General features: G+C 42.0%; 1 protein-coding gene across 1 annotated transcript in view; it reads right to left on the minus strand.

Moving 5' to 3' along the window:
- LOC126536636 (uncharacterized) overlaps positions 1-11,260 on the minus strand; it is a 42,271-nt gene extending 31,011 nt beyond the window's left edge. Inside the window, exons 1-8 of the mRNA XM_055073591.2 lie at positions 10,800-11,260; positions 10,501-10,723; positions 8,793-8,914; positions 8,683-8,705; positions 3,605-6,925; positions 2,464-2,630; positions 1,618-1,746; positions 1,058-1,129 (exon numbers count right to left, since the gene is read on the minus strand). Coding sequence (XP_054929566.1) covers positions 1,058-1,129; positions 1,618-1,746; positions 2,464-2,630; positions 3,605-6,925; positions 8,683-8,705; positions 8,793-8,914; positions 10,501-10,723; positions 10,800-10,929 — 4,187 coding nt within the window. The 5' untranslated portion in view covers positions 10,930-11,260. The remainder of the gene's footprint in view (positions 1-1,057; positions 1,130-1,617; positions 1,747-2,463; positions 2,631-3,604; positions 6,926-8,682; positions 8,706-8,792; positions 8,915-10,500; positions 10,724-10,799) is intronic.
- Positions 11,261-17,224: the final 5,964 nt, after the last annotated feature.

The following is a 17,224-nucleotide window of genomic DNA, read 5'->3' on the forward strand; positions in this document are numbered from 1 at the left end:
AATAATGAGTAAATTACACTAACACATATGCACACCTTGTTGCATGCAAATAGACATGTAACTCAAAAGTATGTGAACAGATGTACACACTGCTTACACAGATTGTTCAAACAGTGATTCCTGGAAAGGTGTATGTCAGAACCTCACTCATTAGTATTCAACACAATGTGATGTCGAAGACTCCCATTCATGATTTTTTTTTTTAGAGGCTTCAAATGAAAATATGATGCTCCTTTTTCAATGGGTGCACTTATACAACCCAGGTGCATATTGAAAGGCATAGAGTGTTTAAACAACTCTTAAGTAAAGGTTTGGCGCAAGACACACCTTCACGTATCAAAACTTTCTCGAATGTTGTTGCCAATTCTATAGCGAAAAGATGTTGTCTAATCAAATTGCATTTGCCCAATAAAGAGTTAACTTCTTAACCCATGCCTTTGGCAGTGTTCTATTCTTTAACATCACGACACGACAATATCTACAGGATCATATATAGAGGTCGTGCACATGAATATACCTTGGTCAGACAGATTTACATAACAGTATATACAATGCTACGTACACACACACACACATGCATATGCACATGCATACACACACACGCACACAAAAATAGACACACTGCAGCCTGAATAACAAGCATGGGCATTTTAGCCTTTTATGCCACATGAATTTCACTCCATGGGTCATTTGGGCCTGCACTGTCCTGCTCCTGGCAATCCGAAAAGCTTGAATTAACCAACAGCTCTGTTTGAATTAGGAACTCTCGGAACACATTCAGTACATATTATGCGAGCCAAGTTTTTTAGGTTTGGTTGAACCAGAATTTTAGAATTCGTGAGTTTTCATTATATTGTGAGTCAACTTTTTATGCAAGTAATAAATAAGATGTGAAAGCTGTACCAAATCATATCGTCTAAGAAAATGATTTTGGTTTTAAAAGCCACCAAGCAATAAAAGAATGCCCTGCTTATACACAAGTTGATGTGGAATGCAGGGAGGCCAAAACCAATGCTGAACGATATCTTTGAATAAGCTGATAATGAGGAAACCTTACCGGCAGCTGTTGTCAATCTCAATGTCATATCTGTATTTAAGTTGAAGCATGACTTGGTCTGGTGTCAGTGACCTGAAAAAAAAAAAAGTTAGTGAAGAAAAATGCGGTGAAACTTATGCAGACTACTATCACAAAGCTCTGATAACGAAACATGATAATGAAACAAACTTGAAGTTAGATTTAACAATGTAGCAGTCTCATCGACATACTTTTCTAAACTGAAAACCTTGTTAATACTTAGTTTCCATAATTTACCAGAAAAAAAAAATTTCATTTAACAAAAATTTCCATTTTACATAAAATTACATGCACAGAGAGAGAGAGAGAGAGAGAGAGAGAGAGAGAGACTATCCGCATTCAATGCTGTCTCACGTGTAAGAGCAGTGTTAAGCAGCCCTGCATGTTTGCTCCTTTTCTTTTTTTTGCATACTAGAGTTTTATGCTGTGTCTTTGTCAAGATGTTACTGTTTCCAGACTGGTGCCATTGTTATTAAAAAGTACATTAAAGAATAGAATGGAAGGTTGCTGGCAGAATGAGACAGGTGGAATGGCTGATCTACCTTGCTCCGAATACCTGAGGACAGTGCAGTTCCATTGATGCCAGCTTCCACACAATCCAGCGGTAATGGTTTTCCAGCCATCCTGGAGCAACCAGGTCCGTGTCCACACCAGGCATGCTGAAGAAGGCCCTGCAACAAACAATAACATAGGAGGTACGTTAGGAGCTAGTACCATCTTTGAAAGAGTCATGCCACTCCTGCCCTATGGTTGCCATTTCCTTGCTTATGAAAGCATTTGGAGCACAAATTTATCATTTTACCTGGAGTTAATATTTGCCTTTGGTGTCCCTGTAAGAGAGTTGCAGACCATAGTGCTGACACTTAAACCACTAACAATTATGCAAAATTAAAGCTAAATAGATCATGATGGACAGCTGACCAAATGTTTCGGACGTGGTTCCCATTCACAGCACGTTGTCTTTTGCTTCCACTTTCTTTCAATGTATATCTCTGAATGTGGCTGCTCAGCAACCATGGCATTCTGCTGCCAAGTACGTTACTAGTTCAATCACCAGCTGTATTGTCTACATGCTGATGGGGCAGAACAAGGAAAAAAGAAAAGATAAGAAAAGTATTTGGTGCATGGTCAAAGATTCCCAAGTGGCCACTTCAGATCAGTTAGTGAGCATGCACACACTACACCAGCCAGAAAAGCCAATTAGGAACCAGCCATAGCATGAAGCTCCTCTTATAAGCTTCTGTATGTGGAGGTGATTTATTATCATTATTTTTTCGCTGCTGTAATTGCAATGTAAATAATGAACCTAGTCATAAATGCAAAGCCAATCATACATCTGCCAAACTGCTTCACAAGGCAACTTAATCAAACAAATAAAAGAAGATAACCTGCTGAATTCATCCTTTCCCAAGTGCATCTCTGTGGACTCTAGCTGCATTGTGGCGCCATCTCCCAATATCAGAAGGCTATCCGAGGAAGAGATGTAGAAAACGAAGTCAGCTGCATTTTGGGCATTGACAGCAGTAGTTGACTCCAGCACACCGTAGCTTTTCAACTGAAATAAGAGCAATTCCTTATTCAGTTGTACTTACAATGAAAGTGTCACAGCAACAATGTGGTAACATTACGATATAGAAATAGGGTTTGTTATTACGGCAGAATAATGACATAGTATTAGCCAACTGCACAATACTAAGCAAGTTTCCCACTTAGTTTGGTAAATTAAAGAAAAGATGCCTAAAGTAATGCTGCTACATGCATGTTGTGTGTAGACACAACCCCACAAGCTGTAATAAACCATGCAAGTTCTACATGCTAACCATGTTAATCACGTACCATAAAATCCTGAGAAATGCCCCAGCCCCGAAAGATAACCCACCCTTTACTAAGTTCCTGGCTTACAAGAAACTGAAAGTTACCCACCTGAAAATTACTCCCCACACTGAAAGTTGGCCCAACTCAATTTTTCATTTAATTTTCTTTCGATTTTAGGTGAGCTATCTCTCAGGATTTTACTAGCTAGCTGATTTGGAAAACTTTAAAAGCGGTTATCCGAGCAATTTCCTAAACAGTTTCAAGTACAGTGTAGGGACAAGTCAACTAAATTGTGGAAAATTTAGGGCAAAACAATACTAGCACACAGATGTGCTATTATAGACTTCTTATTACATATTGTGAATTATTCACCAAACCATGCTCTAAGCTGCACATTACACCCTGAGCACTTGTTCATAGAAATGAGACTTGTTTAACTGTGTGCTTTGAACTGAAAGAAAGATGCTGAAGTAGCATCCATGAATTGTTTTGCGACAGTACCATGCTTAGTGTGTTGTCCTCCTGTTTGTGCTTTTTTTTGTAAATTCTAATAAAGAATGATCCTTGAATGGAGAATGAATGCCATGGGGCAATCAACTTATTACAGGCTTGTCACTTCAACGCCATTATAAAAAGCTATTTCCTAATGTTATAGTGCACTGCAGTGCGAAAGCAGTAAAGCGCAGCATTTATGAAAAAGACAAAAAGGTTCACCTGATCTAAAGAGTAAAACTTCGGGTGCTGGCCCTGCAGTGCATCTCTGAGGGAGAGCCGAGCAGCCTTCATAACCCTCCGCAGGATCCAAAGTTTTCCGGGCCGAATTGCCTTGTCCTGGAACAAAGTTCGTGGACCAGACACAGCCCTAGTCGCAGCCACGGGAGTCTGTGCCTTGCCCATAACAACCGCCTTGAATGGTGTAATGAAGCTCGTCTTAGATGCAGATTTCATCTTCGAAGAAAACATGGGTGTTCCGACATGCCCTAATCTACTTAGACCAGATGCTGGAGTCCTTTTTTCTGACAATGATCGACATGCCCTGACATTTGCAGATGAGGTACCTTTATCAGTAGGAGTAGAATTCTTTGCCTCCTGATTCAACACGTCTTGCTTTGACTCAAGTGCTCTCTGCCCTTTCTTAGTGTCATCTGACACCATGTTGTTACTCAGAGGTAGCCTTTGGATGCTTTCACCTTCATTTGATACAGCTTGATCAGCACTATCAGATCCACGAAGACTCCCAAAGGAAGTGCCAGTGTCATCAATGCTGAGGATGCTCCGAACGTTCAACAATGACTTTTTTGAGACAGAAACTGCCTTCTCTAATCCAGTCTTGAAGCCGGTGAGCACATGACTGGAATTTTCCATGTCGGCAGGTCTTGTGAGAAAGTTGTATTCTTTACAGTTCTTCTCGGTAGGGACAGTTTGCAGAGGGTCCCTCTTTTCATTAAGAAGCATTTCTGCTGTTTTCAGAGACTCTGCCGAAACCTGCACTTTCTTTCCGGAACTGGTAGTGAAAAATGTGGGGACAGTGTTCTGCTGGAAGCTTTCCTCAGGTATGATGGTGGAAACTTCAGAGAGAAGTTGACAAGCATGATTAAGGGCTTCTTCTTTAACAAGTACAGGCTGACCTCCTGCCGTTGCGAAACCTGATGTCAGCGAGCTATGCTGTTTTTCTGACTTTGCCAGTGAGTCAGCTGAGACAGTCAGTGCCTTTCCTGTGCAAGTTGTGAAAAATTTTGGCACAGTGCTATCTTGCAGGAAAGCTCGAGATGACACAGTGGAACCTTCAGAAAGAAACTGATGAGCATGGCTGAGTGCTTCTTCCTGCACATATACAGGTTTTCCTCCAGCAGTTACAAATCCTGATGTAAGCTTGCCAGGTTGAGCTTCTGGCTTTGTTGTCGAATTAGGCCAATCCTTTGCCACCTTTCCATCACCACCATGTAGCAGCGTAGACAGAGAATTTTGTTGTGATTCTTCACCAGGTGCCTCACAACTGTTTTCAGAGAGAAGTTGGCGAGCGTAACTCAGGCCTTCTTCTTGTATGTAGACAGCCTTGCCTCCTGCTGTCGTAAAACTTGATTTAAATGAGCCATGCTGTTCTTTTGAGTTTGTCAGCGAGTCAACTGATACAGTCACCGCTTTCCCCGTGCCAGTTGTGAAGAATGTAGGCATTGTGTCATTCTGATGTTCTCCTTTGGGTGAATCTGCAGGACTTTGAGAGCTAAGCTGATGAGCATGGCTGAGTGCTTCCTCCTGAACATACACAGGCTTGCCACCGGCATTCACAAATCCTGATATCACTGTGCCAGGCTGAGCTTTTGGGCTCCCTAGAGGGTCACCCATGTGCTTCACTGCCATTTTGTCGCTACCAGTTGGCAGTGTAGACATGGAATTTCTTACCAATTCTTCAGCAGGTACATTACAAATAGATTCAGAAAAAATCTGGCGTGCACGGTTGATGCCATCTTCTTGCACGTAGACAGCCTTGCCTCCAGCTGTCATAAATCCTGACCTTAACAAGCTGCGCTGTTCTTTTGAATTTGTCAGTGCATCAGCAGTGACAGTTACTGCCTTTCCAGTGCCAGTTGTGATGAACGTTGGTGCATTGTTACTTTGCGTCACTGCTTGGACCAAAGTACAAGGAACATCTGAGAGGAAGTGATGAGCGCGGCTGAGTGCTTCCTCCTGCACATACACAGGCTTCCCTCCAGCAGTCACAAAGCCTGATGTGAGTAGGCCAGGTTGAGATTTTGGCTTTGCTAATAAAAGATCCAAGTCCTTCACTGTCTTTCCATGACCACTGGCAAGCAGTGTTGACACAGGATTTTTTAGTAATTCTGTGCTTGGTGCTTTGGATCTAGCTTCACAATAAAGCTGAGCTGTTGTGGCTCTCATTTGGCCCAAATCTGCTGGTGCAAGCAGGCTCTCTCTATTGTTGTTGACTGCTTCATCAGTCACTGAAAGCATTCCTTTTGCAGAACTGAGTGAGGATTCTAGTACTACAACTGGTTTCCCAGATCCAGTCTTGAAGCTAGTTGATACGGTACTGTCTCCAACAGTGGCGAGCGGTTTGCCATCTACGTCCAGATGGTCAAAAATTTCAACTTTTTTTGTTGATAATGCTGGTCTGCTGCCATGAGTGATTCTAGAATGTAATGGTAGTAGCTGAGTGCCTGGTGTTTTCTTGACTTCGCCTTTATACCTCTTTGATTCGACTTCGTTTGTAGTGCTGCCAGGGCCATTGTCTGACAGAGCTTCACTACCTGATGTAGTACACTGAGTGAAGCCAATATCAGCTGCCTCTATACAAGCAATTGTGCTTTCGGCCACTTCAAACATCTGGGTGAGTGAAAGGTCGGTTCGTCCAAAGACACCATCACTCTTGTCTTCAGAAAATGAGAATTCCTTTGAAGTGCTACTGAAAAATTCGCCATGTGAGCTGGAGTGAGTCTCAGATGTAGCATTAAGACTTGTTGCAGCAGATGGCAAAAATACTAATGGAGCAGTTGTCGTGTTCTCTTGCTTTAAAACAAGCTTTAAGCACTCCTTTGGACGACACGGGAAGGGAACTGGGGGTGTGATGACAGTCATGTCATGTACATGACTATGACAAGTCCTAGTTATTGTCAAATGATGTGCCTGACAATCTATATCAACGTTTGGAATTAGACAGTCTCCATTTTTTCCTATTTCGGCATCAACATATGATGAGCGTGATGCCCTATAAGAGGGGTACCTTATGGGAGCCACTTTCACAAGGTTGTGGTCTGTACATGTTGAGTAGTTTTGTGAGCCCAACAGTAAGGCATCACAAGAACCTTCAACTTGCTTTTTGTGCATGCCCTCAGAATTAAAATGGCTATCATTATGTGTCTCTGACTTGTGTACGGGCACCTCTTTCTTGGGGCCACCAGGCACGGAGTCACAGTTCTCTTCTTTGTCAGATAGAACATCTTTGAAATCATCTTCGCTTTCCGATGACAGACTTTGCTGGCTTTTAGTTGACAGATGAAACAAGTTCCTTGGAGCAAACTGCAGGTGTTGAAAGAGGAAAAAAGTTAAGTTATGTGAGTAAATGAAAACTTGAGGACATTAAAAAATTGCTGCCAGATGTTTGTTCTCATTCTTACTGATTTTCTGACTCCTGATATTACTTATGTCATTGAAGCTAACACTGCTGAACAAATTCTTGTATATATGAAATACTGCCACCAAGGTGTTGATCTCATTTGAAGTGTTCCTGATCAAACAACTGCAGTATTACTTCTCCAGTTAGTTGCAAGCTAAGAATTCAGCAGTGGGCGAGGGGGGGGGAGGGAGAGCAGAGAAACACTTTCCTACGGTTTGCATATAAACATAATGTGATTCATTCAGCACAAGGCTGCATCATGCTGCACCGCACATAGAACACAACGTTAAAGGGCAATTGCAATGAAATTTCACTTTAACTAAATTTTTTATAAATTAGTATATGCCAGTGAACCAATCTTGGCAACGCTACAGAGCTGGTAATTGTATCAACTTTTTGTTAGCAGCCTTTAAACAACACCTAAGCAGACAATGCATGCACCTGGTGGTATCACTATCACATAATAGCCGTCCAAGGTTTTCAGTGTGCTGCATAAGCTGGCTTGTATAGCCATGCCTGGAGAGCCACAGAGACCAATCAGAGCAAGCAGAAGTCAGAGTGTCTCACATGGGGAGAGGGCTAATCGTGGCACTTCGCTGTGGATGCGGATCTATGCTACACAGCTGCATGGCTTTCGAGATTGCAGAGGTTATGCCAAGGTCATGCATTAGGTTATGCGTCACTTCCAGAAAGCGGTTTTAGTGTTTTTGTTTTTTTTCCAGGTTTAGTCTCAAAAATGTACATTTTTGTCAACTTTTCGTAACACTCCTACTCATATTTCAGATGGCAAATTTTGCAAAGAGGCTTCTCTGTGTTTACATTATCTTAAACTAGATCATTTTATACAATGCGCTAAAAGACAACTAAATATAGTGAAGGGAGGGAGTAACAGGAAATTCAATACAGCCACTACCTTAATGTTTGTTCAAACACAACATTTAGGGTTGCCCTATAAAGCCCCAGCCCACCCACATGTGCAGACCTTTATTTCAGTAAAACAAATAATCTTTATTCTCGTACACACAGGATGACTTTGGTAGCAAGAAGGAAGGAAGGAAGGAGGGGGACAATCTACTAAAATGGCTGACCGGTGCATCTACATAAGTTTTTTCTGGGGTGTATTTATTATTTCATTCTTAGCTTGTAGATGATTATAGAGCACACTGACAAGCTAAACCAGGGAAAGCAAATGTTAAGAAAGGAATAACGGGACAGGCACTTTTCCCTTCCGCATTAATCTTACATAGCACAACTGTATGGTGCAATTCAAAATGTGCTGTGCATGCAAATCCGCTCATCGCAAGTTCAATATCAGCAGTGTCACCGAGGCTGTAGATTGGACACACATACTGTGTCTGTAATGTGTCTTTCAACCTTTCTATATGCTGACGTGAAGTGTTTAATATAAACTAATACTTTATGTTACTGAATAAGCATAAAACTCAATATTACACTTGTACAATCTTGTTACAGAACGAAAAATTCCATAAGAAATCATTGGTCATAATCTTGTGTATTCTTTTTGTTCAGACATTTAACATTTAAACAGGAAAGAACATTTCTCAGAAAGGAAATAGCCAGGTAAGGCAGCTTTTTCGAAGTCTTATCACAGGCAATTAATTTCCAGCTCTAGCAAAAGAATAGTCTTGACTGCACTTACTGCTTTCACGTCCTTTTTGCTCCCTGAAAAAGTATATGCCCACATACATAAACACCTTACAGCATAGTTGAATCATGGCAGTCCATACTGAAAGTAAAAGCTTAACATACGAGCAGTTCCATGGGGCGGCGTCTCCAAAGATGGTGACCAGAGTGGGCTAGGTGTGGTTTTGTTTACCGCAAGACTTTGTGGAAGTGATTTCGGCACTTTTGGGGTTTTGAACACATTTGACCTGCACATTTTAAAATTATGCAGGAGGTCAGTATGCAATGGAACTAACCACAACAAAGAAACTCTGTGCAGACATTGTTGTGGTATTTGATCAAAAATAACTTAAATAGGAGGGCTGAACGCAACAAACAGACATACTAAGGAAAGAAAATCAAGCAAAAGTACTTAACATCATTGCATTGAAGTGTGCTTATGGCAATGCCCAATATAAACAATGCCAGATATAACGGTGAGTACTAATACATAGCATATTTAAGGAGCAATATGTGGTTACTCAAATTTCTAGACTTTCATCCTTCCTATGTGTTGACTACAGAGTAGTGATGTGTAGATATATGCAAGCTTTGTCTTCTCTGCACCTTCTATAGTGTTAGCTGACTGATGCCTGAATTTTGGTACCAAGTGAAATACTCACTGGAGCAACCTTGCTTATATTGGAAAAATATTGCTCAGCAAGCTCGCCAGTTCACAGATGAAATGAGGTATTTGAGCTCTAATAATTGACAGATCCAAATGTGCTGCACTTCTGTACATTTTCCTCCAAGTAACCAGCTATCAGGTAGGGATTCACGTGGGTAAATCTTTTGAATTTGTCTAGCAATGCATCACAACATAGACATAATACAGCAACACGTGACAATGGCAACACACGACCTCAATGCCATTGAAAAAGTGTATGGTACTCAAAGTGTTAGTACTGTGAGGGCTCATTCACACTGATGACTCGCAGAGGTTGCAAATGGTCGCTTTAGTTGAAAAGTGACTGTTTTGAGTGTATTGCTCACTGTTTGATCTTTCAGTCACATCACTGCAATTGCAAAGCTAGACATTCAGGAACAAGTCATCTGTATATGCTGACGGTTATTTTACATGGTGATAGTAGTCGCAAGATGTCTCAGCGTGTCAATGGGCAGGTCGCGTTTGATGGTGTGAACATCGGTCGCCAGTCACGATCGGTTACATGACCTCTGCAAATCACTGGAGTGAATGAGGCCATAGTGGGCTTAATTCAATGCTTTATTTTTTGACATCGCGTTGTAGTTTATAGTGACAGCTAGTCATAGTCTATGGGGCTTGTCAGGTTGCACAGTTTTTTTACTTTTGTTTTGCAATTCACAAAGGATCAAAGTAACCATGAACAGCTGTTCTTCGAGGACCTAATGAGGTTCCATCATTTGCATATGTCAAATGGAGATGCCCGGTGCAAGGCAGCGGCAAGCACTCTAGGAGCTGCACTTGTCCCATGACAGACCTATTTAGGTACAATCAAACCAATGATTATTTTCGTTCTGTAGGGATACAGATTGAAGACCTGTGAAAAAAAGGCTGTTTTAAAGGTTTTCATCGAACATGATTTGAAATGTTTTTTTTTTGTCTGTGCGTGAAACCAAAAACCATAGACCATGTTGCTCAATATTTTCAGCCTAGAAAATGTTACTGAACGCGTATTTGCGATGAGGCACGTGTACATTTAATTCAACGTAGAAAATCAATACATAATACAGCAGAACATTATCTCCATGGCAAAAATGAAGTTTCCTTTGACTGTAGTTCTTACATGAAGTCGCTGATGCTCAAGAAACTCACACAACTGGCGAAGGCGAAAGGGGAGTCCACTCGAGGAAGCTGGCATTACGTCGGCAGCTGGACGCTGGAGTATTTGCGGGAGAACCTGGCGTCTCAGCTTTGTCGCGGGACAAGCACGGAGATGCGACCGGAGTGCTACTGCCGCTGCTCCTAAACTCACTGCACTCGGAGAATTGGGAAGCTCTTTCGTTGGAAAACCAGTCCTCATCTATCGGGCCCAAATCTGCAAAACAATGGTTGTGGTGGTGAAAAGAACTCGACAAGCTGCGTAGCCTTCTCGAGCCCAATAAAAATTATACCTTTAGCTGTGTGCGACACAAACGCCTCAAACAGAGACTGGTGATCGTCATCGTCGTCGTACATGTGAAACCTTGGTTGGTTTAGAACTTGGTCGTGGCTCATATCTGCGGACGATGCGCGAGTCTTCATCCACAACAAGTGCTAATTTGTCATATCACATGTGATCAAAAACGCTGACCGATATCCTAGAATCCCTTTATGAAATGAACCAGCGTGATGCTTATTCCCGCTATTAGCGCCTGTCAGCCGACATGTAAGCATGAAACATGGAAGCGTGGACCTGCGCGAGTCAAGCTAGTTAATGAAGCAAAAGGCAACACACAATCACATATTTTTTAAGGGTTGCGTACTAGGAGTAAAATATTTATCACCAAAGATCAAAACCGCACATGTTAGCACGGAAAGCAAACAAAGTAGACGACAACTCCACAAGTCGTCCAAAGTTGCCGCGGCACGCGAAAGGCGCGGAAACGCGGAAATGACAATGGCAACGTTGCCAACCGAAAAACTGCAATAGTCCAACAGCTGCCAACTGCGCCTGGACTTCAGTGACGTCGCTCCCAACGTGTTGCTCCGTACAGAGACCTCAGATACCACGGCCGAAGGTACGAATCCTCGCATATCTTCTTTGTAGTATAGTAACTTACGGTCAACTATTAGTAAGAGGTTACATAAAATAATGGATTTCTTTGAAGTCACGGTGTGGGACTAGAAGGCTTTCCGTCTAGTTCACTGTAACCGTTTTTAAAGCGAAGCTTACTTTGCTTCTTCCTTCGACTTATCCATTGCTGCTGCTGCTCCCGCTGGCGCTGGTATTCAGGGCATTCGTTACCTTGATACCGTTGTCAAATCTTGTAGAAAATAATTGCCATAGCCGGATACTTTTCTATCATGTCTCTTGGACTTTCCAAACGGACTCATGTGGAAAGCGATTGTCGGACTGGGCAATTAATCAATTTTTTTTTATTCCATAAACACGAAAGTAGTTACGTTTATTCAAGGTCTTTCTAAATGAGCATGGAATCTAACATTTGCTGGTTCGGGAATTTCCGTCACGTACTGGTCCACTGTCGACTCTGCCTCAAACAGTGACCATCCACCTATTAACTTTGATATTATATACCCTCTTATTTCTTTAGAGTATCCGGCACGCACTTTTGTGAATTATCAAAAATTTTAGAGTGTCTTGAAAATGGTCCTCAACTCTCCTCAGATAACGGTGCCTGATGACATCAAAACCATGAGTCTTTGCTCTGTATTAAAATGTTCCCTTAAAAAAAACTCAGTTTAGTGCGAACATAGATAAAAGTACTCCGTCTCCTTGGTGGTACTCCTTCTCCTTGGTGGAAAGCCGCTTGGTTACAATCAGTGTCCGAGTGGAGTGATTATAAGTTCGCAGCTGCCACATTCAAGAGAACAGTGGCGAATAGCGAACGCCAAAGATGAGCATGATAAAAAAACATCGTGACGTCCTCTCTAAGCCCAGCAACAAAAAAGTCTGTTCAGATTCCTTCGGTACAGAAAGTTCATAGCGACACCAGCGAATATTGCTTTCACCACCCGAGATAACTGCTTCTTTAGAATTCATCATCTAATGTCATTTTCCAGTGTCATTGGGTATTTGCCTGCCTCAGCTCCAGGTCCTGATGGCATTTCCAACGCCATGTTAAAAGAAATGTTGTTTGCAACGTCCTCCAACGACCTATTGAACATGGTGAATTATTTTCTAAAGAATGCTTGGATTCCTCCAGAGTGGAGGACAGCCAAAATAATTCCGCTCCTTAAAAAAAGCAAGGAATTACGCCAAATGCGGTAAAACTTATTGAAATAATTTTATATAATCGCATGATGGACCATATATTTGAAAAGGCGTTACTGAGCCCAAGTCACATAGGCTTCCGGCCTGGTCTTTACATTCAGTCCGCGCATGTACACCTGGAAAGCCGTACCCAACTTGCTCGGCATAGAAAAGAATGTAGCGCATTAGTAACTTTTGACGTAGCGAAAGCTTATGACAGCGTCAAGTACTCACTACTGTTGGAAAGATTACAGTCCTACAATTTTCCTAGATATATAAACGCATTGATTTACGAATTTCTAAGAAATAGAGAATTTCATTGTTTTCAAAAGCCGACAAGAGAGGTGCCCCAGGGGGCTGTTCTGTCTCCTGTACTATTTAACCCGCTGAGTTCAATTCCGCGGCGCCAGGATGTGCATCTGTATGTCTATGCAGACTACATCGCATTTTTCGCGGCGAAATGTCAATTCCCTTTACCGACCTTTGCAAGCATAACTTTGTACTCCAGAGACGTGGCTTCACATCTTCATCTGTCACTTGACGTAAACTAAAGTGCAGTGCTTGTTTTTTCGCTTTCCGGGCCAATACAGTTATCATTAGTATATGATCAGAGAACCATTCCCCAAGTAGAATCGCTTAAGTACCTGGGTATCACATATGACAGAAAACTTACCTGGTGTTAATTCTCAAGTAGAAGATACTGCTACTAAAGGGACACGAGCCGTAGGTTTACTACGTAGAATCAATAACCGGCGTTATATGTGAAGTGACAAACTAATTATGATTTACCGCATGTATGTACAACCAATTCTACAATTTGGCTGTGCTTTGTTTTCCATAAGTGCAAAATATTAAATAAGACCACTTATTCTCGATATAACTCTTCGACTATGTTTAGGTTTTCCTAAATTCGTTGCCAATAATGTGTTGTACGAAGAAGCGCGCCTACCTTCTCTTCACATGAGATTTCGCACGCTTACGATTCAAACCTACATAACAACTTATGAATCTCCTCTACGACGTACACACTGTGCATTTATGAGTGAACCAAATTCACTTTTTGAGAACACATGGCCCCGGTTGCATGTCCCACATGTTGTTTTTGTGCAGGCACAATGAGCATCTTTAAATGTTCACATTAGGGAAATAATTCCGTTTGACAGGTCCATGTTGTCTCTGAAAATTGAATTTGCAGACTCCCAATAACGCAAAATTGCTGCACTCGACATATTTGAATGACCTTTTGCAAGACTTTTCGGCTCATTTCCCAATAAATGTAATAGAGACTGATGCTTACTCGTGTGAAGAGAGGGCATGCGTGGGTATTTGCTCACCATCCCTCGACTGGTCTTTTTCACTTCGCCTGCCAGACGATACATCAGTTTTTCAGGCGGAACTTCTGCCAATAGTTCTTGCTTTACGAAAGTTACCCCTTCATGCTACGAGAGTTGTTGCCGTCACAGATTCTCTTTCTGTATGCAGCGCGCTTAACGTGTCTACAAATTCGACAGCTGGTATGAACACGTTTTATACATTAGCTCCGCCGCATTTACGTTTAGTCCGTTTAGTATGGGTACCAGGCCACACTGAGACACTCATCTTAATGAAATAGCCGATTTTTTAGCACGAGCTTCTTTAAATGGTTCGGTGATATCGACGCTGCCGGCAACTGCGCGTATCACTGTGGCTAGATATAGGCAGTTTTGTTAGACCGGATACAGAAAAAGCCCCTCATTAGAAAAATCTACAGACTTTGTGCATCTAAATTATTCTTGGAACCGACAATGGTGTCCTAACCGACAATTCGAATTACCAGTTACAAGGCTGCGTTGCCGTATTCCACTACTTTATCTTTACTTGCACAGATATGGTCTGGCGGTATCCCCGTTATGCTACCTCTGCAATGAATCGGAATCTATCGATCATTCTTTACTATCACCCGCCGTGGTTGCTCAGTGGCTATGGTGTTGGGCTGCTGAGCGCGAGGTCGCGGGATCGAATCCCGGCCACGGCGGCCGCATTTCGATGGGGGCGAAATGCGAAAGCACCCGTGTACTTAGATTTAGGTGCACGTTAAAGAACCCCAGGTGGTCGAAATTTCCGGAGTCCTCCACTACGGCGTGCCTCATAATCAGAAAGTGGTTTTGGCACGTAAAACCCCATAATTTAATTTAATTTAATTCTTTACTATCGTGTCGGCGGTTGCCTATTATACGAAAACGATGTTTGGAAATTCCGATTCGAAATCTAGCGCTGCCTTTATGCAGCAGAGCTATACTTTCACTCAAAGCAATGGTATTAGAATACAGTCACAGGAATGTTTGCCGAGCCATTTATAATTTTCTCTGTGACACAATTCCCATTGTCCATGATTGATTTATTTCTCCTTCAATAAATTATCAACTTAGAAAATTAAGATAGCAATAACACAAATTCACAGTTATATTATTAATGTAATTATTCAAAGCTTAACTCACTAATTTTTTACGTCTACGCTTTATTTTACGTATTTTTAATATTAAGCTCATGTAAAATATGAACCTGGCAACGTTTAACGCTAGAACGTTATCTAGTGAGGCGAGTCTAGCAGTGCTATTGGAGGAATTAGAGGGCAGTAAATGGGATATAATAGGGCTCAGTGAAGTTAGGGGGCCAAAAGAAGCATATACAGTGCTAAAAAGCGGGCACGTCCTGTGCTACCGGGGCTTAGGAGAGAGACGAGAACTAGGAGTCGGATTCCTGATTAATAAGAACATAGCTGGTAACATACAGGAATTCTATAGCATTAACGAGAGGGTGGCATGTCTTGTTGTGAAACTTAATAAGAGGTACAAAATGAAGGTTGTACAGGTCTACGCCCCTACATCTAGTCATGATGACCAGGAAGTCGAAAGCTTCTATGAAGACGTGGAATCGGCGATGGGTAAAGTCAAAACAAAATACAGTATACTGATGGGCGATTTCAATGCCAGGGTAGGCAAGAAGCAGGCCGGAGACAAGTCAGTGGGGGAATATGGCATAGGCTCTAGGAATAGCAGAGGAGAGTTATTAGTAGAGTTTGCAGAACAGAATAATATGCGGATAATGAATACCTTTTTCCGCAAGCGGGTTGGCCGAAAGTGGACGTGGAGGAGCCCGAATGGTGAGACTAGAAATGAAATCGACTTCATACTCTGCGCGAACCCTGGCATCATACAAGATGTAGACGTGCTCGGCAAGGTGCGCTGCAGTGACCATAGGATGGTAAGAACTCGAATTAGCCTTGACTTGAGGAGGGAACGGAAGAAACTGGTACATAAGAAGCCAATCAATGAGTTAGCGGTAAGAGGGAAACTAGAGGAATTCCGGATCAAGCTACAGAACAGGTATTCGGCTTTAACCCAGGAAGAGGACCATAGTGTTGAAGCAATGAACGACAATCTTATGGGCATCATTAAGGATTGCGCAATAGAAGTCGGTGGTAACGCTGTTAAACAGGAAACCAGTAAGCTATCGCAGGAGACGAAAGATCTGATCAAGAAACGCCAATGTATGAAAGCATCTAACCCTACAGCTAGAATAGAACTGGCAGAACTTTCTAAGTTAATCAACAAGCGTAAGACAGCGGACATAAGGAACTATAATATGGATAGAATTGAACAGGCTCTCAGGAACGGAGGAAGCCTAAAAGCAGTGAAGAAGAAACTAGGAATAGGCAAGAATCAGATGTGTGCGTTAAGAGACAAAGCCGGCAATATCGTTACTAATATGGATGAGATAGTTCAAGTGGCTGAAGAGTTTTATAGAGATTTATACAGTACCAGTAACACCCACGACGATAAGGTGAGAGAGAATTGTCTAGAGGAACTTGAAATCCCACATGTAACACCGGAAGAGGTAAAGAACGCCTTGGGAGCTATGCAAAGGGGGAAGGCAGCTGGGGAGGATCAGGTAACAGCAGATTTGTTGAAGGATGGTGGGAACACTGTCCTAGAAAGATTGGCCGCCCTATATACACAATGCCTCATGACCTCGAACGTACCGGAATCTTGGAAGAACACTAACATAATCCTAATCCATAAGAAAGGGGACGCCAAAGACTTGAAAAATTATAGACCGATCAGCTTAATGTCTGTTGCCTACAAAGTATTTACTAAGGTAATCGCAAATAGAATCAGGAATACCTTAGATTTCTGTCAACCAAAGGACCAGGCAGGATTCCTTAAAGGCTACTCAACAATAGACCATATTCACACTATCAATCAGGTGATAGAGAAATGTGCGGAATATCACCAACCCTTATATATAGCCTTCATTGATTACGAAAAAGCATTTGATTCAGTCGAAACCTCAGCAGCCATGAAGGCACTACGGAATCAGGGTGTAGATGAGCCATATGTAAAGATACTGGAAGATATCTATAGCGGTTCCACAGCCACCGTAATCCTCCACAAAGAAAGCAACAAAATCCCAATAAAGAAAGGCGTCAGACAGGGAGATACGATATCTCCAATGCTATTCACAGCATGTTTACAGGAGGTATTCAGAGACCTGGAGTGGGAAGAATTGGGGATAAAAGTTGATGGAGAATACCTTAGCAACTTGCGATTCGCTGATGATATTGCCTTGCTTAGTAACTCAGGAGAC

Source organism: Dermacentor andersoni, chromosome 4, assembly GCF_023375885.2.
Source record: "Dermacentor andersoni chromosome 4, qqDerAnde1_hic_scaffold, whole genome shotgun sequence".
NCBI classification, from domain to species: Eukaryota; Metazoa; Arthropoda; class Arachnida; order Ixodida; family Ixodidae; genus Dermacentor; species Dermacentor andersoni.